Below are 27,500 nucleotides of genomic sequence, written 5' to 3'. Positions count from 1 at the left end.
TGAAGTCGGGTTGTGTCCCGCCTTCAGGACACGGTGAGGACCGGCTTAAGAAACGCGTCATGACACATTCCCCCCTCCTTATGGTTGGCCCCTGCCTCGTAGAGGCGGGACAAGAAGTCGGCAAGTGACATTGTTCCTTGCCCGGGCTTGGTACTTTATAGTGACACGGTAATGGCTGCAAAAGACAAATACCAACCGTGTTTATCCCGGGCAATTACTTGTCCCTTCATCACGATGCAGCCATTGTAGTGCCCTGTGATCAGTCTCTAGCACAAACTCCTTACCCATCAGGTAATATTTGAGGGTGTCCACGGACCATTTAATGGCCAGGCACTCTTTCTCCACAGTAGAGTACCTGGTCTCTCGAGGGAAGAGCTTACGACTGATGTAATGCACAGGCCTTCGGTCTTCCCCCTCACCCTGCAGCAACACGGCCCCAAGCCCCACTCCAGAGGCATCGGTTTGGACCGTGAAAGGCAGGTCAAAATCAGGGCTCTGGAGCACAGGACTGTGACACAGACTGTCCTTGAGGTCCTGAAAAGCCCTGTCACATTCCTCAGTCCAAACAACTTTGTTGGGACTTGACTTGCGGGTCAAGTCCGTCAGCACTGCAGCCCGACTGGAGAAGCTGGGTATGAACCGCCGGTACCACCCAACCAAACCAAGGAAGGACCTCACGCCCTTCTTGGTCGTGGGCGGCGGGCTGCTTTGTACAGCCTCCACCTTACCCACCTGGGGCTTGAGGTTTCCTCCCCCAGGACATACCCCAGATAGCAGACCTCCGGTCGAACCAGCTGACACTTCCTGGCATTAACTACTAGCCCCGCATCAGAAATCCTCTGAAAAATATCCTTTAAGTGCCGCAGGTGCTCCGCCCATGAGGAACTATAAATGACCACATCGTCAATGTAGGCAGCGGCGTAGTCTTCAGCCCCTCTCAGTACCTGATCCATCAGACGCTGGAAGGTTGCGGCTGCTCCGTGTAATCCGAAAGGCATGGTGGTGAAGTGGAACAGCCCCGTCGGCGCACGAAAGGCAGTCAGCGCCTGGGCCTCCGGTGTCAGAGGTACCTGCCAGTACCCCTTGCACAGGTCCAGCGTGCTGAGGTATTGAGCCTTTCCGAGCCGCTCCACCAGCTCATCCACCCTTGGCATCGGATAGGGATCGAAGGCAGAGATGGAGTTGAGCTTGGAGAAGTCCACGCAGAAGCGGAGACTCCCATCCTTTTTTGGCACCAAGACGACGGGACTGCACCATTCACTGCGTGAAGGCACAATCACTCCCATCTCCAACATTGCCTGAACCTCCTGTTTCATAGCAGGGATCAGTCTTGCAGGTACCCTATAAGAAGTCTGACGCACTGGACCTGGTGATGTCAGTCGGATGTCGTGTTGGATCACGGTCGTACGCCCAGGTTCCTCCCGAAACAGACCCTCAGGGATGATCTGCAGCAGCTCCTCCTGTTGATGACTGGCGAGATGCTCCACTGACGGATACGAAGCCTCCTCCCCCGCAGTAGGGAAGTACTGCTCTTTGAGCTCCTCCTCCTCCTCCACTGCACGGGCCCACATCAGGTCACTGGTGGCTCCCGGCCTTGTAATCCACTCTTTGAGAAGGTTCACATGGAACACATTCTTTGTCCTACGCCTGTCCGGCATGGCGACTTCATAGGTCACTGGACCCATCTTCCGCAGCACCTCAAACGGGCCTTGCCACCTTGCCAGAAGGCTACTTTCAGAGGAAGGCAGCAGCAGAAGCACTTTCTGCCCCGGATTGAAGGTGCGGCTACGGGCAGTCCGGTCGTACCATGTCTTTTGGTGTATTTGGGCCTGGGCCAAATTGTCATGGGCCAGGCTGCTTAGGTCCTCAAGCTTGTCCCTCATCTTGAGCACATAACTCACAATGTTCATTTGCTCCTGAGGACTGTCTCCCAGCCAGGCCTCTTTGAGGACATCGAGGGGACCTCTCACCTGCCGTCCATAAAGCAACTCGAAGGGAGAGAAGCCCGTGGAAGCTTGAGGGACCTCTCGGTAAGCGAAAAGAATATAGGGCAGCCACTGATCCCAGTCAGCTCCTGTTTCGCTCACAAACTTCCTCAACATTGCCTTCAGTGTTTGGTTGAAGCGCTCAACTAGTCCATCTGTCTGCGGGTGGTATGGTGTGGTTCTTATACCCCTGATACCTAACATAGCATACACCTGCTTCATAAATCCAGAGTTGAAGTTAGTGCCCTGATCTGTTAGGATTTCTCTGGGGATGCCCACCCGTGAAAATAGCTGCAACAGACAGTTTGCTACCTGTCTGGACTTTATGTTGCGTAATGGAAAAGCCTCGGGATAGCGAGTAGCATAGTCACACACTACCAGGATGTAGCGGTGCCCTGCCCTGCTCTTGTCTAAGGGACCCACTATATCCATGGCGATCCTGGTAAATGGCACATCAATAATTGGCAAGCTCACTAGGGGTGCTTTTGTGCCTCGGTTTGTGCGTGCCGTGAGCTGACAGGTAGGACATGACTTACAATAAGCTATGACTTCCTGGTATACCCCAGGCCAGTAAAAACGGCTAACAAGCCTGTCTAGGGTTTTCTGCTGCCCTAGGTGACCTGACCACGGGATGCTATGGGCTAGATGCAACACTTTGGCCCGTAGACCCTTAGGGACCACAAGCTGCTCTCCCTCAGTACCCACACGTATCAGCCTTCCTTCTCTCAGCACATAAGACTCCTTGCCACACACTGCAGCCCTAGGAACCTCTTCTTCGCTCCTTAATTTATTAAAACAAGAACTTAAGGAAATATCCTCTCTCTGCTGCAATCCGAAGTCTGTGACATCCACCACACTGTCATCAAGTGGTGGAAGGGGCAACTGTTCCTGCATAGGAGTACCTAAAACTTTGTCCCTCCTCTTCACTGACTTTGGCTTTCTGCCTTTAGGGAAACTCTGTGAAAAAGGTAACCCCTGCCATGACTCTGTATCAGACTGGCCGGCCTTAGCTTGGGCCCTAGTTATCACATTACCCTTTGCTGGGGATAGATGGCGCTGTAACAATTCAGCCAACACTGGAACATCCTGGCCTAGAACAACAGGGTAGGGGCAGCTATCCATTATACCAACATTCAGTAGATAGCTCTGCCCTTCGATCTCCACTTGAACGTCAGCAGTCTGGTGCTCGCTCTCATCCCCATGTATACAGCGCACCAGCACTTTTCCACATCCCTTCAAACCCTCTGGACCTAAGCACACTCTTTGCATGAACGACTGAGTACTGCCTGAATCTATTAGAGCCTTCCATTGCTTCCCTCTGATTCTCACTGGCACTAATGCCTCAGTAGAGCTTGATGTTATCGTGGTGGAGCTAGTATATGGGGGGTAACACAACCTAGCTTCCCTAACTGTGGCTAGGGGACATTCTGGCGAGGTATGACCGGGCTGTCCACAGCTATGGCAGATTATGCGTGGCTTAGGGTTAAAGGGTGTCTTATTTGAGCTACTAGACCTCCTAAACTCACCACCAACACCTCCCAGACTTACCAGCCGGCTTATGCTCAGGCTCCCGCTGGGCACCCTGATACCGCCGGGTTGATGGACCATGGCCCCGTAGCTGGTAGCCTGTTTTGTATCGCCGGGCAGCAATGAAGGCCTCTGCCAGGTCTGCAGCCTCCTTGGATGTTTGTGGGTTGTGCTCTTTGACCCACACTTGTAGTTCGGGGTTAAGCATCCGGATGAACTGTTCGAGAACAATTGTATCCCCAATCTGTGCCTTAGTTTTCTCCTCTGGGCACATCCATTTCTGAAATAAGTCACTCAGTCTAGCTTGCAGCTCCTTGACTGTTTCGCCTTCCAGGAAATCCATGGACCGAAATCTGTATCGATATGCCTCAGCGTCAATTTCAAATTTGTCAAGGACGGCCAGCTTAATTTTTCCGTAGTCCCTGGCATCCTGTATGTCCATCGCCACATAGGCGGCACGGGCCTTCCCCGTCAACAATGGAACTAAATATAAAGCCCAATTGTCCTTTGGCCACTGATTTGCATAGGCAATCCTTTCAAACGTGGTTAGATAATGCTCAATGTCCTCATCCTCCACATAGGGAGCCATTTTAGGAGGGCGCCATCCATAGTTCACTGGTGGGGCAGAGCTCACCTGTAATAGTCCTTCAGACACCGGGCTGACTGAACGTGACACTGCATGTCTCGTGCTTGGATGGGGGTCAGACCGAGACGCGGACTCTTGTGAAGGACCTACTGCTCCAGCAGAGAGGCGGTCCTGCTGCTCCGTGCTCACCAGTAACTGCAGCTGATGAAACTGATGCTGCAGTGAGTCCCATCTATGGCTCTGTCGCTGAGCTTCTCGCTCATTTCTTTCCTCTCTGTCCTGCTGTGTCTGGATAAAGGATGTCAAAGCTGACTCCAGCATAGACATGCGATCCTCTGGGGCCGCTGACTGTGGTCGGGACGTAGTGTCATCCTCCTCATGCTCTGAGGGGGGCGCTGCAGTGGCGCCAAAGTCAGACCTACTCCGGGTAGCCATACGGTGTTGTCGTCCTCGTCGGTACATGCTGCTCTTGTGTGCCGACCCTAGTAGACACTGGATCCCACCGCTGCCACCAAAATGTCAAAGGGTATCCGTGTCGAGGGTCTTTAGTGAAGGCACAAAGACAGCAGGGAGACCAGGCTCTGTAGTTGGTAAATTTATTTTACCTCCTCCATGTGCATAATCCACAATAAAAAGTATGTAAACAAAAATACTGGTATAAATGAAAACAAAAAGATATTTACAAATGGTATATGTACAATCACTAGTACAAAGTTGTATACCCGCTCTCTATACTGAGGCTGTGCGCAAACATCAGCCTCACGCTTCTGGAATCCATACAGCCGAGCATCAACTAGCTCACTATCAAACTCTTATATAACGACGTTCTCACCACAGAAGCCCCTTCCTACTACTTTGCCAACCCTTTTAACGTTTAGCTGAACTACCCATAATTGGCCCATACTACCATAGGCTCAAACCACAGGGGTAAATTCAGGTGAAATACAATACACATTAAACAGAGTTAAAATGCTACCAATAATCATTTGAACTCAATCAGTCCTTCACAATAATGATGATGGCAGGTATACATCACATTCACAATGGTAAACCTTATAACGGAAGTAATTGATTTCGCGAGGGAGAAACTATTTCCTCGCCGAACCTGCCCAAACCATAAATGCGTCCCAGGACGGGAGCGCACTTTCCTAATACAGGAAACAAATGTAATGGCGACCAGAACTCATCCCAGCTCGTTTGGTGAACCAGTAACGTAGGTACACTATTTTACATCATTTAGTATATATTCAATGACAACGGAATGGCAGTGATTTGACGGGGCTATATGCAGACAATATCACGAAGATTTTAAACATCAGTAACTTGGGTGTGTAGTGAAATGTTTGGCATGGTGTCAGTGGTAGGTGTGCACCCTTATGCTTTCACACACGCCCGCAAAGATGAAAGGGATGTACATTAAGCATGGTAGATGTGTCCGTTGACGTTTAAAGGAATACTGAAAGTCGGTTGTGTCCGCCATTAGGACACGGTGAGGACGCGCTTAAGAATCGCGTCATCACAGTGTGTATGTATGTATGTATGTATATGTGTGTGTGTATGTGTGTATGTACTGTATTTGTATATGTGTGTGTGCATCTGTGTGTGTGCATGTGTGTGTGTGTGTGTGTGCGCGTGTGTGTGTGTGTGTGTGTGTGTGTATGCGTGTGCGCATGGGTGTGTTAGCGCTGCTGGAGGAAGGAAGTGTGTTAATGTTCCCCACTGGGCCGTTTCCAACATCAATGCATTGATGTACTAAGTGTATGATGACAGTGTGCCTGAGATGGCTGCCAACAGGTGAAGCATCTGTGCTCTGCATATCTGCTGAGTCGCTGGGAGACTCAACCGCCTGCTCACAACAACAACAAATAGCCTGCCTGGTTTCCATCTGAATAAAATATGCCCTCCAACCTAAACCAGCACCTGTGCTTCGTCTGCCATCTCTGCAGGCGCTGTCGTCAAACACGCATCGCTCTGGTGCAACTGTAACGGCGCTAGTTAACATTCATTGCATCTCGTGCATGAACCGCAATCCGGCATTGGAGGAGGAAGCAGCCAGCCACCCAGCTAGCCAGGGGCGATGGGTTTCCAGCGTCTGAGAGGCCCCCTCATCAGAATGCATTGGAGGTAAATGGTGAAATCAGGCGTGGCTGGGAGAGAGCCGTAAAAAGGGAGGCAAGCGGTGAGCCTGGAGGCATGTTAGCCAATCACAACACACACAGAGCCTGTCTGGGTTTAGTGGTGGCCTAACGGAGCGGGCAGATGGGTGAAGCCTGGCACTGTGTTGGGGGAGAAAACTGGGACTGGGGGGGGATGGGGGGTGGGGCAGTGCCCATAGGGGATTTCACTGGGCCACTAATACAGCCCACCTGTGAATCTGTGTGCTACAAACAAATCAGACACAAAGATGAGCTGAAGGTTTAGAGACATGCTGAAAACATGCTGTAGGTCTGTAGAGGCAAAGCTAGTAGTTGGTGGTGTGTCAAATGTTCAGTGCATGCAACCATAAGCCTCTGTCTCTGAGATTGAATTCCTTATGAAGCCCCCCCAGGGCCTTCATCCACCCACACAAAACCATTTAGTTTTAAACAGAGCTCGGAACACCACCGGCATGTTAATAGACAGCTAAGGGGTCCTAAAGAGTCAAACCGGGGAGGGGGATGTGAGGATTATGTTTTTCCATCATATTATTAATCCTGTAACTGCTTATGCAAAAATCTCCTGGGGTGTAAACAAATGACTCTGACCGCCTACAAGAATGTGTGCGTATGTGTGTGTGTGCCCGCTGGTCTAGTATGTCAAACACATTTGTGTGTGTGTGTGTGTGCTGGTCTAGTCTGCCAAACACACTTGTTTACACCCCAAGAGATTCAACATCTTCTCAGATGTTACATAAATGCATAGTGATGTATGCAAAGAATGAGATCGAGTGAGAGCAAGTAGCGTGGGAATAAAACAAATGTTTTGGAATAAAGGTTCTGGGGGGAAACAACCACTAGAGCCATCTCCACAAAATCAAAGTGAAACGCCAAGTTGAATGTTGCATGAGCTGTGTTCGTGCGGGATCTCTTGTCACCGGGGCGACGGACCCTTGGGGCGTTACCTTGACGCGGCTGACGGCCTCCTGGGCCTGCATCATGCGGATGTTCTTGGATGGGTTCCGCTCAGACAGCAGCTGGGTGGAGCCCAAGTAGTTAGCGGCGAAGATGATCCCATCGATGAGGTCCTCTGGCTCACAGGGGCCGGGCACTAGAGGAGGAGAAGACAGAGGGATAGAGAGAGAGAGAGAGAGAGAGAGAGAGAGAGAGAGAGAGAGAGAGAGAGGGATGGAAGAGACAATTGGAATGGAGAGAACAGGATGGAGGGATGGAGTGGGATGGAGAGAGAGAGAGGGATGGGGAAACAGGGGGTGGGATGGAAAGATAGAGGATTGGGGGATAGAGAATGGGAGAAGAGATGTTTTAAAAGTGATGATAGATATGGAAAGAGCGTGAGAGAAAAGGAAGGAGAGAGAGAGAGAAAGATAGATAGAGGGAGGACAGAGAGAGAGAGAGGGAGAGAGAGAGAGAGATTGTTAGTGGAGGTGAGGATAGAGAAAGATGATTGAGAAAGAGGGAAAAGAATAGAAGTAAGGGGCAGGAAGAGGAAGAGAAGGGAGGGATAGCAAGAGAGAAATCAGAGACAGAATGGAGAGACACAAAGATAGATTGAGGCGAAGACAGAGAAATAGATGGAGAGGAAGAGACAGAGTGAAAAAGAGAGGGGGAAACAAAGAGAGGAAGAAGAGAGAGAGAGAGAGTGATTCACAGAACTGACTGCAGATTGCCTCCTCCAGGAAAGCTACATCCCCCAAGCCTACACAAAACCAAACAAGGGCAGTGGTCCAAACGTCTCAGGCTTTTGATCAAAATGTGCACTAAATTAACAGCTGCAGCCGCAATATACAACTCTGTCTTTGGCCATACATCACCCTGCTTAGAGGCCAGCCAGACCAATCACTTAAGCACCAGGCAAACACACACACACACACACCTGTTAGAGGTTTGGTAGAACAATCTACCATTTGAAAGAGAGATCTTTGGTCCCGACCTTTAGAGAGGACATATTATGCGTGTTTTCCCCCTTTCCTTAAGTGTGCTATACAGCTTTGTGGGCATGTAAACAGCCTGCAAAGTTACAAGGCCCAAAGCACACAACAGAGGGAATAACACTTTCCTCAGCTGCTTGAAATGCCTCAGTGGAACTCCAGCTCTTTTCCTTTGTTACAAGATGACAGAATCTTGTAACACAACCCTTACTGCCTGTCTAGCTGACCAATCAGAGCACACTGGGCTCATCAGGTGTGGGGTTTAAAGACATAGACGCTCAAACAGAGGGTGAATAGAGATACACATTATGAGAATTGTGTGCTTTTGGAACACTGAAGCATGTAAATCTATTCTAGTAGAATAAAAAAGTTATGAACATTGAAAATGAGTTCCCCTTAACAATTAAATAAGCAAAGTCATTACTCTTCTAACCTGTCCAATTCAAACTGTACAGAACACAGTTAAACAGTTAACTGTACATAACACAGTTAAACAGTTGACAGTACAGAACACAGTTAAACAGATCAGAATGATTTTCCTAACTGCACTTACTGAGCATACAGAGGAGCCACACAAAGACAGCCACAGACACGAAGACATGCATCAGGCATAATTTAATCTCACACACCCCTGGGGACCGTATCCCACCCTTTGATGATCAGACACATGCGCGCGCGCACACACACACACACACACACACACACACACACACACACACACACACTCACTCTTTCATTCTTGCATTTATATTCTCTAAAACACGTTATTCAAGTGGGAGAGGCTCGGGGGATTAATGTGTGTGTGTGTGTGTGTGTGTGTGTGTGTGTGTGTGTGTGTGTGTGTGTGTGTGTGTGTGTGTGTGTGTGTGTGTGTGTGTGTGTGTGTGTGTGTGTGTGTGTGTGTGTGTGTGTGTGTGTGTGTGTGTGCGTGCGTGCGTGCGTGTGTGTGTGTGAGAGATATGTAGATGTGCACTCATTGACACGCACTGAGGGATGTTAGGCGCTGGTGTGAAGCACTCGTCAAAGGGGAAGATTTACACTCCTGAGGGAGTAAGAGATGCTCCACTCTAATGGGACAGGAGAAGTCTGAAATCACACACACACACACACACACACACTCAGAGACAGACAGAAAGAGGGAGAGAATGAGAGGTAGGGAGAGAGAGGGAGAAGGAGAGGGGTAGTGTAAAAGCATATTTTCAGTTTCTCTTATTTTTTTCCCCTTTTATTCATGTTCTACTGTTCCTGTGAATGCTTTGGCTATACGATGTATTATATGTCAGGTCAAGAAAGCACATTTGAATCGAAATGAATTGAATTTTAATTTAATTGACCTATAAAACACAGAGGGAAAGATCGAAGCAGAAGAGAGTGGAGTCTTCCTTTGTATTTCAGTTCATCACACGCCACACACATTTTCCTCTCTAACATAGTCTTTTCTATTCCTCTTCCTGTTCCATTGTAATCTCCATCTCTCAATTATTATCTCTATCCCTCACATTTTGTCAGCTCTACACATTATTGCCTCTCTCTCTCCCTCTCCTCCTCCCTTTCCATCTCTCCCTTCCTCTCCATCTCTCTCTCTCTTCCTCTCTTTCCATCTCTCCCTCCCTCTCCAGCTCTCTCTCTCTCATTCCCAAAAATCATTTGGAGCATCTCTCATGCAGATAATACCCCCTCCACAAAAAATGTCACAGATAAAAAGCCAGAGGAGTGTTTAGATCCAACCTACTGCTCAAGGTTTACTTCAGACACACACACACACACACACACACACACACACACACACACACACACACACATTTCAGCACTCATTTTGATTTCCCTTTCACACACACACACACACACACACACACACACACACACACACACACACACACACACATTTCAGCACTCATTTTGATTTCCCTTTCACACACACACACACACACACACACACACACACACACACACACACACACACACACACACACACAAGCACCCGTATGGCGCAGAGAGCATTTTCCCTTCTCTCACACACTCACACAGCACTCTCCTCTCACACACACACACACTCACATCCACACACAGCCCTGTGAAGTCGCAGCTCGTTTGACAAAAAAAAATAAAAAATCACTCCGTTTTCCTTGAGCATCAGAGAAAACAGCGCAGGTTGGATCATCTGCAAATATGGAGATCACCGCGTCTCCTCTCATCAGCAACAACAAAACGAACATGAACGGACCTGTTGATGAAACACGGTCCTCTTGTCTCTCTGTGTTAACCTTCACCACTTATCTCAGCCAGAGAGCCTCCTGTACGCTCAATTACTACAAGGAACCGCTCAGCAACTCACGCTTAACATGTGCGTCTGGCTAACCTTCCTCACCATATAATCTTCTTGCGGGGGAAACACTGTGAAGTGGTAAAATCCATTTTTTCATTCTTCAGCAGAGGGATGGGTTTTTTTTTAAAGGGGGGCTTGGGGGGGTTGGATAATGAGAGGAGGAGATCAAAGAGAGGAAAACAACGGCGGTGCACACTTACCATCCACAAAGCTGGGGAATGAGGTCGCCTTCTTTGTTTGCTGCAGACATAAATAAACAAACAAACAAACAAACAAACAAACAAAAAAAGGGATTATTGAATCAGGATTGGACGGTTCAGGAGAGATGAGATGAGATGAGATGAGATGAGCTAAGATTGGACAGAGATGACATAAAAAGAGATGAGATGAGATGAGCTAAGATTGAACGAGATGACATAAAAGGAGATGGGAAGACATCTGTCCACAGACAGTTAAGCTCACAAGAGCCTCTACACGGTCTAGGCATGTGGCCTTCTCTATCACCAGACCCAACCAGAGTGAAGAAACACAGCACAATTCATATCCACTGGCAATCAAAAGTGCTTTACAATTGAGCAGATGGGTTTTGGACAGAGAAAAACAGGATAAAAAAGTCCATTAGAACAGTTATTAAAAAATATTGTAACAAGGAAGAGTGCCCCATAAATGAGTTAAAATCAAACAAAATGTCTGACATGCCCATAACCCTTCCTGCTCCTACTGATGATATGGATTATAATACCAGATGGATCAGGGAAAGACAGACTGGACGTCAGAGCCACTACAGCTGTGTGGGAATGTCTGAGAGGCCCGTAAGCCCACCCCCAAAGAAAAGGCAAAGGAACAATATATCAGCCCAGGGGTTAAGAGCGGTCTTCTACAGAAGTTTCTAGAAGTTCTCCACATACAGTAAATGAAAGAGAAAGAGCGGACTTTTAATGGGAAGTGCCATTCAGACAGAAGGCTGTATTTCAGCTCGTTATAATTACTGTCTGGGAGAAGTGCCTCTGCACTCTACTCTATTCATTACAGTAGAGGGGAGGAGTGGGGTACTAGGCAGGAGGGGAGAGAGATAGGTGGACAGAGAGAGGGGGAGAGAAAGAGAGAGGGAGGGAGAGAGAGGGGAGAAGTAGATGAGAAGAGAGAGAAGGAGTAGCAAAGAGAGTAAGAGAGGGAAATAAAAAGTATGAATGAGACAGAGAGGGAGCGAGAGAGTGAGAATGGAGGAAGAGAGAGATAGAGAGAGGAACGGATAGAGAGAGTGAAACAGAGGGAGAGAGAAAGGATGAGAGCGTGAGGAGTGAGTGAGACAGAGAGGCAGTAAGAGAGTGAGAGTGGCGGAAGAGAGGAGAGAGGCAGAGAGAAGTACAGATGGAGAGAGTGAAACAGATGGAGAGAGTGAAACAGAGGGAGAAGGAACGCGCGAGACAGAATCCATGCAGTCCTGAGCCATTACTGAAGTCTCTGTACATAACACAGACAGCCTCTAATAATAGATAAATATTTCATGTCTGCTTCAGCTTTCAGGCATCTGGAGTGAGCATCCTCCTACAACAGATGTCTGTCGGATCACACACACAGCCCTGCACAACTATGCACCAAGCATTTACAGAATGCAGTTACGGTTTATTGCAGCGTATTTTCAACAATGTTTCACCAAGATCTTTATAGGTGCATAATGTCATTTTTTTGTCCAAACACTGAGGGTAATGTACTGTAGCTGGCAGCGTTGTGCTTTAAGAGCTGTTTTTAAAGCTGTTTTTACAGGTTTGTTTATCCTCCCATCACTTCATGGCCGTGTGCAAAATACCTTTGAGGATGTTATAATAACTAGCGGCCTCCAAAAACCACACGTAGCTTAAAAACCAAACGCACGCACGCACACACACACACGCACACACACACAGCAGCTCTGTGGATGTTATAATAACTAGCTGCTTCCAAAAACGCACCGTAGCTTAAAAACCCATGAGAACATAATGCCGCTTTAAGCTTTACGCACAATGCATCATTAGTAGTAGCCAGCAGCTAGTAGCTCTTTAGCTGAGATCCTGGCTGCATCTCCATGACCTCAGACATACCTGTAGAGAAGGGCTTTAATTTAGGACTCCATACCTTCCTTACAGAGCCCCCTGGATAGGGAGTGCTATTTCATTTCAAAGGTCCTGTTCAGTCAAGGTCACTATCTCTCATCATGTCTTGCACATGCTGTCTGTGTGACAAGGCCATTGGTCGGTGGTTTTAAGGACATCAATTATCTCTCTCTCTTTTTTTTGCAGTCCCACACCCAGGCACATTACTGAATCAAATGCTACCAGCAGATCACTAATACAACATCAAAAGTGAAGAGAGAACAAGAAGTCTTGTTGATGCACTGGAATTAAACCTGGACATAGAGACCATAAATAATGCCTGAGGTGAAGCTCAGATAAACACAGGGAGAGACGTGTCACGTCACAGGAGCTCAGATCAACTGTGGGTGGGTAGATGAATGAAGCAGACAGGTGTGTCTGAGCTCCTGCAGGTCAAGGCTGCTCTCATATTTCCTGTCCTTTCCTCTCTGTGCTCAGTGAGGTTTGGCAGCGGGGTGGCCCATGGATGAGTAAGGGGGGAGTAGAGCTGGACCTAATCAATTAACAGACAGCTGGAGTCGTCCCATCCGACACACACACACACACGTATACATTCATTCCCACACACACTCATTCCCCCTCCCCCCCACACACACACACACACACAGACACACAGACACACACACACACACATGCCAGCACATAGACGCACGCACACACACACACACACACACACACACACACACACACACACACACACACACACACACACACAGCAGCAGCAAAGATAGTCTGCTCCTGTTGTTACCCTTCCAAGGCCCCTTCAGGATCAAAGCAGAATTCTGTTGGCACCCCTACTGCAGTCAAACCATATCCCATACCACGTATTGTACTGAAATGCCTTCATTAATAGGTGATTAAAGCCTGACGTTGTTATCGGGCAGAGCCTTAGACAGAGGCATTCAGTGAGGTGGTACATGGGAGATTGTCTTTTTGTCTTTGATGTTGCATTTTTGCCCTTTGAAATCGACCAGGCCTAGAACCCATACTGGGCCTGAGTGATGATTTGGAAAGATGATGAAAGATATTAAAAAAGTTACCTCAAAATTGAGGCTTTTGAAGTTTTTTTTTTACTTTTGAAGAAAAATAAATCTTACATCTCACACTTGAACATACACACTCACACAAAGACAGAGAGAGAGTAACCTATGCAACCTTAATGATTAATAACATTAATAACCTATGTAACCTTAATGATTTGTCTGTTTCTCGGCTTGGACACTGGGATCTGATCAATCTGATCAATGGACAAACCCCGGCGTCTTGGTTGTTAATCTCCCTCTACCTCTGATGCTGTTCATTAGTTTACTCCGGGATCTGACTGTTGTGTTCCAAACACACACTTACAGTAACACTCTGACAGAAGCAAGTGATTGGATAGAAAGTCTCTCTTTTCCACACAATGAATCAACACATGCACATTATTCAGGCCAAAAGGACCCCAAAGTAGCTCAGTGGAGTTAGACTGCTGGAGAGGAACATCTAACAAGGCCAACTATATCTCTTTTCAAACCACAGAGAGTGTAGCAGCCCCTCCACTGTAACTAAAATACACAGTAAAGGGGTAGCGGTAGCGGTAGCTTGTTAGAGTGTCAAGTGTGCCAGCTATTTACATGAACTGAGCCCATTATAACCACAGCCAAATGTTTTTGGCATCGTTTGTCTGTTTGCCTTTCTGTCTGTCTGTCTGTCTGTCAGCAGGATTACGCAAAAACAACCTGGCTGATTTTCATGACACTTGGTGGAGAAGTGTAGCATGGGCCATGGAAGAACCCATTACATTTTAAAGCTAAATGAGACAAGACATTTGGCCTTGGTCAGCGCTGTCTGAGTGCCCTTCTAGTTAGCATTTTGCTCTGGATAATTTGTAAGACAAATTGTATTTTTTTTACTCCACTACATTTTTATGAAGGTTCCTGTTACTCATTATTTTGAGGTATAAATTTGAATTGAATAACAGCAGATGAATTATCTTTTCTAAATGTGATGGGCCATACACTGTGATTGTTACAGGAGAAATAACAATCACTCCTACGCTGTCAATCAAGTTCAAAGTGCTTTCTGCATCTAATTTAAACAGTTCAGTTAGAACCTGGTGGTGGTAATGATAGCTACGACACATAAAGATAACAGTTCCTCATCAGAGCACCCATAGCCATCTCTGAAGTCCATGTTCGAGATTTTTGAAATGAAGAAAGATTTGTATCAGCTTAAATGTTTGTTTTCTTTACTGCGCACAAACTTCATCACTGCCTGCAAAAGTTTGCTTTCCAAGCTGAGAAAGCATGTTGTAGTTGGAGTTTTTATGCTATGGTTAATCAAACTACTTTGTATAGATTTTTCTGGATTTGCCAGCCAAGTTGTTTGGTCTCAGTGCTAAATTATTAAAGACTGTAGTATCGATAAGCTCCGACATTACCAGTTCTTTGGTCTTTTTAAGGTTTCGGTGTGATATTTTATCGTGCTGCAGCCTCTCCCTTTCCCATTACCGGGTCTTTTTAAGTCCAAAGAGAAACTTTAACAGTCCTATCTAAGATTAAGTTTTATTTAATTGTATAATAAGACAGAAAGGGCATAATGGCATGGGTTAATCACAGTCGGAGGAACTTACCTCAGGAACATTGTTGTTCTCCAGTGGAACGTTGAGGTCGGAACGCTGCTGTTTCCTGGGCTGTTCTGCAGTATTAGTCACCTGACAAGGACAGAGAGAATGTTGCTTTTAGAACCGAGAAGCAAGCACGGGCTAAGTACATAACAGGTATGACAGAGGAGTAGCCAATCAGTTTCACCCAAATAATGCATCAAAGCAACCAATCAAGTCTCAAGCCCACTCACGTATGGTCGAGCAGAAACCAATCAGGGCTTAATTCCACTAAGACAGGGGTTTTCAACTGGTTTTGTCCCAGGGACCACCATTCTGACTATAAAGTAATTTGCGGCCCACTGATGTGCCTGCACGCGAGTGCGTGTTTGTAACTGCAACCGCCACGCCCCCTCCCCCCGCACAGATATTCTGCCTATAACACTTAAATATGTGAAATTATCAGGCTACATCGCTAGCCGCCGCCACGCCCCCTCCCCCTGCACAGATATTCTGCCTATATAACACTTAAATATGTGCAGTTATCAGGGTAGATCACTAACCGCCGTCACCACGCCCCCTCCCCCCGCACACATATTCTACCTGTAGCACTTGTCAGTGTAATTTCTTCGATATTTTTCACGATATTCAAGAGTAATCTTGAAATGTGTTGAAATATCAAAGCGAATTTATAAACATAAAAAAATTTTATGGTGAACTGATCAACATAGGCTCATGTCGCGGACCCCCTGCAATGCCGTCGCGGACCACCAGGGGGCCACGGACCCCTGGTTGAAAACCCCTGCACTAAGACATCAACCAGGGAAAACGAATTAAGACTAGGCTTTACTATCACACATATGGCACAGTCAAATTGCCTTAAGGAAAGAAGAGCTGGTAACGCTAAAAAGTACCCTAACAAATTCACATCATGCCAAAACCTCCTGCTGTATCAAATCATGTTTCACACCTTTACTCAGCTTAGACCTACTGGAGACACCTGTAGGAGGGTCTACAGAGGGAGAGAGAAAGGTCACTTAAAGGTCACTCAAAGGTCACTCAAGGAACAAGCGATTATTTCTACATTTCCTCTCATGAATGTGAGATGGTCAGTACATCACACCTAGGATAAGAAAGTGTAATAATGAGTCCTGCCAGACGTGTCCAATGATTCCCCTCCTCCTCACCCCTCTCTCTCCTTCTCCTTCTCCTCACCCCCCCTCTCCTTCTCCTGACCTCCTCCCTCACTCTCTCACCTCCCCCCTCACCTTCTCCTGACCTCCTCCCTCACTCTCTCTCTCTCTCTCTCTCTCTCTCTCTCTCTCTCCCTCTCTTTCTCCTCCTCCTCCTCACCTCACCCTCTCTCTCTCTGCCTTCCAAATGTGCCTTCTATCTCACTGCACACAATCATTCTGCGTTGATGAAATTCATGAGCCCTCGTGAGTTAACCATCTCCATTTCCTCGCTCATATCCCCAATTCCCCTCTCCCTGGCCAGCCACCATTACCAGATATCTGATCTATCACGCCAGATAGCGTTACACACAGACACCGGCCTGGGAGACAGGAGACAGGAGACAGGAGACAGGAGGTAAATTGGGAGAGGTGTGTAAGTTAATAGAATGACATGCAGGTCGGAAACTGGGCCGGAAAAAGAGCGACTGGAAATATGTGTGAAATTGGCGGAAAAATTATGAATGAAAAAGTATCTAAGGGAACATAACGGCATAACAGAGGACGAGAATTCCATTCAGTCCAGGATAGAACAGACATGCGGCTGGCACTCTACACATTCAAACAAGCCACAAACACACACACACACACACACACACACAACACACACACACACACACACACACACACACACACAAGCATGGAGACATCCTCAGATAAGTCTCAACCCATCTGTTCAGGTCAGAGAGTAGGGGTGTGTCTCGGTGTGTGTGTTTGTGTGTGTGTGTGTGTGTGTGTGTGTGTGTGTGTGTGTGTGTGAGTGTGTGTGTGTGTGTGTGCTGGGGATCTGAGCGGGTTGCTTAATGGTTAGATGGAGGGTGGGCCTTCTGCTCTGTTTGTCTTACAAAAATCACACACAAACACACACAAACACAATCACAGAAGATATAGGGGAGGGGAGGTTTGCAAGAGAGGTAAGGTAAAAATCCAAGAAGCAGTGTGTCAATTAAGATATAACACACACACACACACACACACACACACACACACACACACACACACACAGACACACACACACACACACACACACACACACACAATTCTCCATCCCTCTAGCCTTCCCCCCAGCCCTCAGCCTCGTCACAAATCATCCTTTAATCCTTCCCAAAGCCAAATGTATGCAGCTCGGCCAGAGAACTGACTGGTCACATTTTAATGCACACACACACACACACACACACACACACACACACACACACACACACACACACACACACACACACACACACACACAGTAGCAAAAGCAAAAGCAAAAGCAATAAGAACATATGTTCACAAAAGAAAACATGTTCTATAGTTGACTCCAGACTCTAAATATGACTCTAAATAATGTAAACCGATGCGTTTGATGCGTCTGGTAAGAGCGGGAAAGTCCCTCTCAGCTTCATGGCCATTCTCACTGAGAAGATGAGAAGTTTCATCAGAAATATAACTCTTCTTCAGAAATATAACTTCTCCTGTACACTGTCACAAAGCCAAAAATCAAAGCGTAAAAAGGATATTTATCCTCGGTTATTAATGACAGATCACAAAACATCAAGAGACCTGATGAGAAAGTGAGAAAAACACACTTTGATCATCTAAGTCCTTGATCTTTCTCTAAAGGAACCGAGACAGAAATCACTAAAATGTAGCAAATGTTGCATTTATCCTCCCGCAACCTTTTAAAACACCAGGCCTGGGATGAGACGAAACAAACGAAAAAAAGAAAAACTGAAATTTAAGAAAATTCTGAAATACCATCAAACAAATCAAAAGGAGGGATGGATGCCGCTGAATGTGTCGCTACCCAACATTTCATTTCACGTAGCACTCAGTACAGCGCAGCTCCAAAATGAAGAGAAGTTGTGACAGATGATTTAAAAGCTTAATAAAGCGTCCTTCTCATCTCATGTAGTTAAATTGGCCCATTATTCATGTTGAAATGACTATGATCTTTTTTCTCCCATCACTGTTCTTGCTCTTAATTCAAACCTTTTTTTCTGAATGTTCTCCTTAAAGCATAAGACCTTCCACACAGGGAAACATTTTAAAGAGACATTAGTGTTTTTAATATTAAACACTGCAGTGGGTCCTCAGACGAATTTCCTGAGAATAAAGTATGAGGACTTCTTCTTCTTCGAGGGAACACAATTACGCTTTGTGCTTCATGGAAGCTGAGTAATTAAACAGAGTAATTAAAGCGCATCCAGACTAAACATGTTTCCATTGTTTCACAATTGAGAGTGTACACACAGTCAGGATACGCACCAGAAGCAGCTATAGCTATTACACTACGGCCTGGATGAGAAAGGACTGACAATGAAACATTACATTATGCTAACCCATATAAGGGGTTTATACAGCACTATTCTTTCGTGTTCATGGTATTTAGTCTACATTAGTGTTAGTATATCTTTCTAGCAGTTTCTAGTTTAGGTACCAGTCTATATTTAATCAGAAGTGTTTCCTACATATTCTTCTCTGATTTCTTCAACTATCAGGCCCTTGAGATTAGTCAATTATTGGAGACTAAAGGCCCAATTGCATCATCTGTATGTCCCCCCCCCCTACTCCTTGCTTTCGAATGCCTCCTCACGTTTGAGTTGTCCCTCAAAACAGAGCAATTGGGGGAACTATAGGTTGTAAAATCCTCCCATGGCAACCCTTCAAGACCCCTGTCGCCTGTACTGCTTTTAGAGGACCGGTAAGAGCAGCAATTTAGAGCATCACTTGTCAACAAAGGGTAATATCTGTGATATGGAAATGTCTCAATGGGGGGCTGTCATGAAAAAATCATCCTTAAAACAAATTCTCTAATATTAGTTCGCTGACATTAAGAATACAGATACTAGCGTTTTTTTTGTTTGTTATGCTTGTAATTGGAAGAATGTTAAATCAAGACAATCCAAATGTTAATACATATTTTATGGGCTGATTAACGGATAAAATATTTCTTACTCATTAGTGCATCTTTCAAGGGATTCATGGCAATCTAACAAGATAATAAGCACGCCCGACTGCAATTAAACTGTATTTGGGTGCGAGTTAACAACACCTTCGATTATAGACAAAAGAACAGCGCTCTCAAGCGCATACTCTTTCTTACTGATTTATTGGGCGCATATCGAAAAGACGGATGTGTTTCGGCACAACGCCTTCTTCAGCGCCTCACAAAGAATAAGGAGGAATGAGAAAGGCTGAGAACACAGAACCTTTCCCGTTCTTTGTAAGACCAATAAATCAGTAAGAAAGAATACATGCTTGAGAGTGCGATTCTTTTCTGTCTATTCATGGGAATCTCTCATAGCACACGCTGTAGTCTGCCTCTGAAAACGCTCCGTTGTGCCGCCCCACCACTCTGCCCTCTCGACCCCAAAGAGAAAAGGGACGCCCCTACCACTTCATGTGAGCAAACAAAACAGAGGGCGCGGGCTTTGCAGTAGGAACAAGGGGTGCATTGGGACTGGGCCTAAGTCATGAAGCGCTTGTACTGCTTACTTCCACAGTTATAATGCATCATAATGCTCATTGTAGGCTTTTTCAGTGTCTGTTTTCTCAGACTGCTAATTTCAACAGTTATAATGCATCATAATGCTCATTATAGGCTTTTTCACTATCTACTCAGACTGCTCACTTCCACAGTTATAATGCATCATTATGCTCATTATAGGCTTTTTCAGTATCTACTTAGACTGCTAACTTCCACAGTTATAATGCATCATAATGCTTAGTGCATGAATGTCAATGTTCCATTGCAACTGTAAACATGTGTTTACTTTATGTTGAATGTGAACTGTAGCTTTTCCTCTGTTTTACTTTTGTGTTAATCTGACTGAATGCCATCTCAAACGCCAGCCCATCCAGTGGCAGCAGATAAAAATGGCCTCTGAAGCCAACTTTGGCACTGTGACACTACATGCTGTGAGTGCTAACGAAGTTAATTAATCTGTGGCGTCTCTGATGGTAAACAATAAAAAAAAAGACTACAATTGAGCAAATTGAGGTCAGTAATGATGATGGAGATGCCTTTCCAAATTCAGCTCCAAACACAATGGCAAAAAGGCAGGAGAAGGTCACACACTAAGGCAGCGTAAAAGCTCAATTCAGAAAAGGACAAGCTGACAATGCATGAAAAAATCCATAATGAGTTTGCATAAACTCTAGATGGGTAGAGGGACACATCTGGCCTGTTGTAGAGCCAGATGGTAACGACACCAAGGTCATGGGTACTATACTACACTACACTAAACTGTACTATACTATATTATACTACACATACTAATATATATGGCTGTGGATAAAGTAAAAGCAACTGCAAAGTGAATTTGTACTTTTTGTACATATGTACATTCACCACTGTTGCTGTTGCTCAACACTCAACTCTATGCCTGCTCACAATTATGTCTACTCAACTCTATGCCCCCATGTCTATGCCCACTAGGATCCACGTCTACTCAACTCTATGCCTGCCCACATCTGTGACGGCTCAACTCTATGCCCCCATATCTATGCCGACTAGGATATATGGACTTCCATCTCCAGTGGCATTTATGCATTTAGCAGATCCACCGCAACAAACAAGCTACAGGAAGTAAGGAGATCCTCCCTCCACTCCTCCTCACTCAGCCCTCACCTGCTCCTGTGCCCATCTCTGCCGCTCCTCCGGAGGACGCGGCTGAACCTTGAAGCCCCTCTGCACGTCCGGGGTGTGTCGAGCAGGGGGGATGTTGAGGGATTTGGGCCGGCCGTCGTGGCGGTGTGCGGCTTGGGCGTAGGAGCCGGGGGTTTGGGGCTTGGCGCGGGCCTCGGGCGGGTAAGTGGCGGGGGAGGGTGCGGGCGCGCTACCGAGGTTCTGCATCAGCTCCTCGGGGCTCTGGTCTGTGCCGCTGCCGCCGCTGGCGCTGCTCAGGCTGCCCATGCTCATACTCATGCTCATCTTGATCTCTGCCACGATCTGGTCGATGTCCTCCTCCGTCTCCTCTCCGCCCGCCTCCCCCCCTGCCCCCACCACCACCACGCCCTCACTCACCGTCGGCCCCCGGAACTGAGACACGCACACCGAGTTCCCGTTGGCCTCCAGGTCATCGTAGTACTCGTCGCCGTAACCCCCTCCGACCACCCCCCTCACTCTGCCATCTTCGTCCACCTCCTCCTCCTCATCCTCATCCTCCACCTCCTCATCCTCCACTTCCTCGTCCTCCACCTCCTCCTCTTCCACCTCCTCATCGTCATTGGGCAGGTACTCCTCACTCTCCTCACCCTCTTCCTGCTGCTGCGCTGCAGTACCGGCGTCCTCCTGTAGGTCGGTGCTGTGGGTGTTGTGTGTCGGCGGCTCGGAGGGCAGGTGGTCAAGCACTGGCTCGGGCCGGCCATCGTAGACCTGCTGCTCATCGGCGTCCTGCTGAAGAACCTCGCAGCGGAGGACATCTCCCACCTCCTCCCCCTCCACCTCCCCGTCCTCCACCCACTCCTCCACCGCCTCCTGGCAGTCGTCTGTCTCAGCCGCGGGGGGCCTGGGGGGGCCTTGGTAGTCCGCGGGGCCCTCCAGGTAGCTGTCGTCCTCAGGGCAGTAGCGGATGTAGTAGGTCACCCCCTCGTCTTCCTCGGGCAGGCCTTCGTCGTAGTCTTCCTCCTCCTCGTCCTCCTCGTCGGACGTGTTGTTCACGTAGTCAGAGCTGGAGTCGCCATCGTTGAGGCTGTCCACGTGACCATGCGTGTGTCCATGGCAACCGCCGTGGTGATGCCCGTGGCAGTGACCACGCTCGTGGGTGTGGTCGGGCGTGACGGGCGTCTCCGGCCGGCTGTCGGGGAGTTCGGGGTCCTGGGGCTCGGGGTCCTGGGGCTGCTTGGGCTGCTTGGGCTCCTCTTCCTGTTCAGGGTCCTCAGGGTCCTCAGGGGGGAGGTCCTCCGAGGAGTAGGGGGCAGAGCAGGGGCGAGGGGGGGGCTCAGTCACCACCACAGTCCCCTGCACTCCTGCCCTCTTCCGGTAAGCCATGGATGAGGATGAGGCTTAGTGTCCACACATATCTGGAGTCCTCAGTCCTGTACACACACACACACACACACACACACACACACACACATAAAAGAAGCGTTACCACCTGCTCTGTATTCAGCTGTCATGAACATTAACGGAAATGTGATCCTGTGAAAATTCACAGCTAAAGCAGTCAGCTTACAGCACGCCAAGGAGGTGGTGTTAGTTTTCTGTGTGTGTGTGTGTTCCTCACAGCCTGAGACCAACCTTATTCTAACACCTTTCACTTCCCAACTGAGTGAGGAAAAACATGGCCGATAAGACAGACAGGACAACAATAGTGTGCTCACAAAACCATCCCAGTCGAGACTCATTACAGCATCACCCTACAGTGGTGAATGGAAAGTGACAAAGTGTTATTAAAGGAGAGGTCCACGATTCTAACCCAATACACTTTTTGTAAAGGTCAGTGCATTGCTCCACACAGCCTTCTAGCTGTTCATTCTGTCTGTGTGCTGAAATAAACTGTGTTTATACACAGCCCTGGCTCTTCAAATGGGAACAAACACAGTGGCTCAGACCAACCCATAAAGAATGCAAGCCAATCAACACGGGGCTTCAGAAGCATGGAAGGGAGTGCGGTAGTTTGATTGACTGTTGGGTTGAAATATCAACAACCTTTCCCCCAGAATCTCATTAAGGAAACAGTGGGATAACAGGGTCTGAACAGCCTCAGAGGGAAATGCAAGACACACAGCATGCGATCAGGCCAACACAAGTGTACAGACACACAGGTGCAACCACCTATCCACCCACACAAACACACACACACAAGACCTCTGGATGCCATGAGGCCAACTGTGCAACCACACAGTGTGTGTGTGCATGCTTGCATATGAGATGTGTGTGTATGAGTGTATGTGTGTTTGTGGAGGGAGGGGGTGCACATGTGTGTTATTTCACCTTTGACCCCCAAATGTCCATCGCCCCCCCTCCCTCCCTCCCTACTGTTTCTCCCAAAGGTGCCCTCCGGTGCACAGCAGGAGGGGGCCTCTTTCTCCCCTGACTTAATTAGGCCCTGACAAGGCCGGGATCAATACTCAAACACAGGCCACCCTGACTCTCTCTCTTTCTCTCTCTCTCTCTCTCTCTCTCTCTCTCTCTCTCTCTCTCTCTCTCTCTCTCTGCCTGTTCCCACAATGCAGCCTGGAAGATCTATGTCAATCTGCCCACATCCGTCCGGAAGGGCTTCTATCGATCCCCTCGCCCAGAGTGAGAAGAACACAAATCGGGGAAGAGGGTGGGGTATGATGGAGAGAGACGGATAGAGAGAGAGAAGGAATTAGTGTGTGATAAAGAAAGAGTGGAAAAGAGAGAGAGAGAGAGAGAGAAAGAGAGACACACAGGAGAACCCGAGGTACAGAAAGCTAAAGAAGTAGGCAGGGAGAGGGAGGAAGAGAGAAAGATTAAAAGTATGAGTAAAAGAAATGGAAAAAAGAGAGAGAGGCAGAGACAAGGACTAATGGGGGAAGACACAGGGAGCGAGAGAGAGAGATGATTATTATTTATTTTTATTTTATTGTCTCCACCTCTCCCTTTAGCTTCTGGTGTATCTTGTGTATGCGGTGTACACGCCCAACCCAAATGCTTTGGCAATACATTATGGTCATGCCAATAAAGCTCCTTTTAAATTTGAATTTGAGACAGATTGAGAGAGATAAAGAGAGATAGAGAGAGCGGGAAAGAGAGGGAAAGAGGGAGTTATCAAGATCAACATTGGCCTCCTGAATCATGCAGGGTGTGGTCACTGGTGGGGACCAGTCTGAGCATGCCCAGTAGGGCAGTCCCTAGTGTGTTTGGTGAGAGGCCAGAGGACCGTCCAGCATTAAAATACAGGACTGATAAATCACACACACACACACACACACACACACACACACAGCCATACACACACACACCCACACACAGAGCCAAACACACATACACACATACACACGCACACACACACACACACACACACAAATAAATCTCAAAACAGAGCAAAAAAAGTGTATGAATCATCACAGATCATTTAATCCTACACAAAGTCTTCCATACAAAGCACACATCCAGACAACACACACATAACACACTATCATACACACAGCTCATTTACAGATTACACACTCACACAGCAAAATCTCACATCTTGTACACGTAATGCACTAGAGCACACAACACACTCTCTGGATGTACTTTCTCAGACAAACACACAAACACACACACACACACACACACAGGATCACACACTTGCAGTAGAGACACTATAGCCCATTCCCTTCTGTCATATCACTACCAGTTGCCCCAACAACTGCTATCTAAAGTGCTTTTGTTGTTCTCTCTCTCTCGCTCTCTCTCCCGTTTTTCTTCTCTATCTCTCTCTTTCCCCCTCCCTCTTTATTTCTCTCTCTTTCTCTCCCTCCCTCTTATCTTTTCTCTCTCCACCCTCCCTCCTTCCTTCTCTCTATTTCTCTCCCTCCCTCTTTCTTTCCTTCCTTCCTTCTCTCTCTCTCTCTCTCTCTCTCTCTGTATTTGTCTGTATTCTAGGGCCCCTTTTCCAATAATTACGCCTCCCATTACTGGTGAGTACAATGGCTAATTACCCAGTTCATGAATAAAGATCCCACGAATACACACATACACACACACACACACACACACACACACACACACACACACCTATGTTGCACAAGTGTCAGGGGGTTGAGGTTGGCACTAAAAAAAACAAACCCACAATCCATTGTGTGTAACACTCACACAGGTCCAGCATACATACTATACAGCTGTGTGTATACAGCCTAACCGAAGGCACACATAAACACAAACACACACACACACACACACACACACACACACACACACACACACACACACACACACACACACACACACAAACACACACACACAAATGAACACAAAGCAGTTCCTTCTATACTATCATACACTATCATGTGACATCTCTGCCTCCATCCTGACCAGCTCTTTGCTATGTGACAGTCAGTGACACTCTACAGACACCTCCTTCATATTCACAACGCTGTTCACACACACACACACACACACACACACACACACACACACACACACACACACACACACACACACAGATGAATTAATTATGAGAAAACACTGAATTAGCCAAATGCACCTAAGTGATCTCCAAAAACAAAGTCCCCTACCTGCTCTTGTGGGGCTGTGGGCTGCTCTAAGGGAGTAGGCGTGCTTGAAATCAGGCGTACCACAAAGACACCCCCTCTCACACACACCCAAACCCAACCCCAGACCCTAGACCCCCCACCCTTTCCATAGCCCCCACCCCCCTGTCATGCCCCTCCTCCAATAACAGGCCTCCATCTTCCGGAACACACTGCCAGTAACTAAGGGCAACTGCCTCCCCTGGGTACCATGAACTTTCACCCCGTCTTTGTTGAGTGGTGAATGAATCAGCCCCTCCCAGTACTCCTTAAAGGGCGTTGCCTGTCATCTTATTGGTCAGTTACATGTCTGTGTTCAGTTCCTCAGTTCATAAACCTGACAATCATCTTTTCCTATATTCTCAAACTGAATGTTATTATTATTATTACTATATTATCTTGTTATTATTATTATAGTATATAATAACACTAATAGTAATAACAATTGATAATAATAATAATGCTATATATAATAATACAAATATAATAATAATAATAACAATAACAACAATAATAATAACAACAACAACAACAACAATAACAATAATAATAATAAACTCCATTTACCATTTGGAACTTTAAATGGATTTTTCCAGTGAAATAATGACGCATCTAGAGAGAGTGTGAAAGCTGTGTTCTTTGTTTGCAAGCGGCTGAAAGCCTCGCCTGGGCTGGAGGTGCTTATTGAGTTGGAATGTATTACCATGTCAATGAAGCAGAGTCTGGGCTGCGGCTGCACAAATCCATCTGACCTGCCCCTGTTGATTCCCATCAGGTTGGCACAAGACGCCAGCATCAGCACCACACACACACACACACACACACACACACACACACACACACACACACACAGACACTCCTCCCTTCCTTCACAAAGCACCATCATGGTAACAAATTGTTCTAGAACCTTGATGAAGCTGTGACTTGCTGCATTGTGACCTCTGTGTGTGTGTGTGTGTGTGTGTGTGTGTGTGTGTGTGTGTGTGTGTGTGTGTGTGTGTGTGTGTGTGTGTGTGTGTGTGTGTGTGTGTGTGTGTGTTGAAGAGTTTGTGTGTTTGTATACAACAGAGACATTTTTAAATTTGAAAACAGAGACTTTGATTCAATTTACATACACAGTACAATACAATTACCCTTATCAAAGAAACATTACATGACTACCCTCAAACCCACACCCTAGCAAACACCAACTACCTCACAGTACAAAACATTCCATTAGAACAACACTGCGCGTATTAAATAATGGGTGAGTATCAAATTGTTTGTATAGTTGGAATAAGGTGGTGTGGTGTGTGTGCGTGTGTGTGTGTGTGTGTGTGTGTGTGTGTGTGTGTGTGAGTGTGAGTGTGTATCCATGTACTGTATGGACATGTATGCTGCAGCTATACTGTTTCTGTGAGTTGAGGATGTTAAGACAAACACAGCTTCTGTCACCAAGGAAAATGCTCTCACACACACACACACACACACATAGAAAGAGAGACAGACAGACACACACCACACACAACACACACACACACAGATCTATTTGAGAAAAAGCCTCAAAAGCTTGAAGAGAACTCCCTTTAGCGTAAAACAGAGCGCAAAGAACATCCCCCGCCCCCTGTAAAACGCTCATCTGTGTGAGCAGAGCGGGAAAAATGATAGATCCTCTCAGTCACAGATGGAGGCAATCTGCTGGGGAGGCTGAGCGAGATCCCAGGTAGGCCATAAATAAACTACTGAGAAAAACCAATACAGAGAGTAATTACTGAATATAACAGCCTGACAAAGATGGCGCTCTGATTAAGAAATAGAGAAGTCTGCAGAGCTGCTTTTCTGTGTCTGTCAGTGTGCTGATAATGAGAGCTATTAG

The 27,500-nt window shown here is 46.9% G+C and overlaps 1 protein-coding gene across 5 annotated transcripts in view; it reads right to left on the bottom strand.

The window, feature by feature from the left end:
• Positions 1-27,500, bottom strand: part of apba2b (amyloid beta (A4) precursor protein-binding, family A, member 2b) — a 101,054-nt gene that overhangs the window by 21,300 nt on the left and 52,254 nt on the right. For 4 of the 5 annotated variants that reach the window (XM_031586780.2, XM_031586786.2, XM_031586782.2 and 1 more), the window contains exons 3-6: positions 21,069-22,477; positions 15,252-15,332; positions 10,709-10,748; positions 7,199-7,344 (exon numbers count right to left, since the gene is read on the bottom strand). In XM_031586780.2, coding sequence (XP_031442640.1) covers positions 7,199-7,344; positions 10,709-10,748; positions 15,252-15,332; positions 21,069-22,430 — 1,629 coding nt within the window. In that variant the 5' untranslated portion in view covers positions 22,431-22,477. Of the gene's footprint in view, positions 1-7,198; positions 7,345-10,708; positions 10,749-15,251; positions 15,333-21,068; positions 22,478-25,630; positions 25,680-27,500 lie in introns of those variants that run through there. The other variant, XM_031586785.2, reaches the window with a different exon arrangement.

This window comes from Clupea harengus, chromosome 20 (genome assembly GCF_900700415.2).
Source record: "Clupea harengus chromosome 20, Ch_v2.0.2, whole genome shotgun sequence".
Classification (NCBI taxonomy): Eukaryota; Metazoa; Chordata; class Actinopteri; order Clupeiformes; family Clupeidae; genus Clupea; species Clupea harengus.
This window is presented reverse-complemented; position numbering and strand designations above follow the sequence as displayed.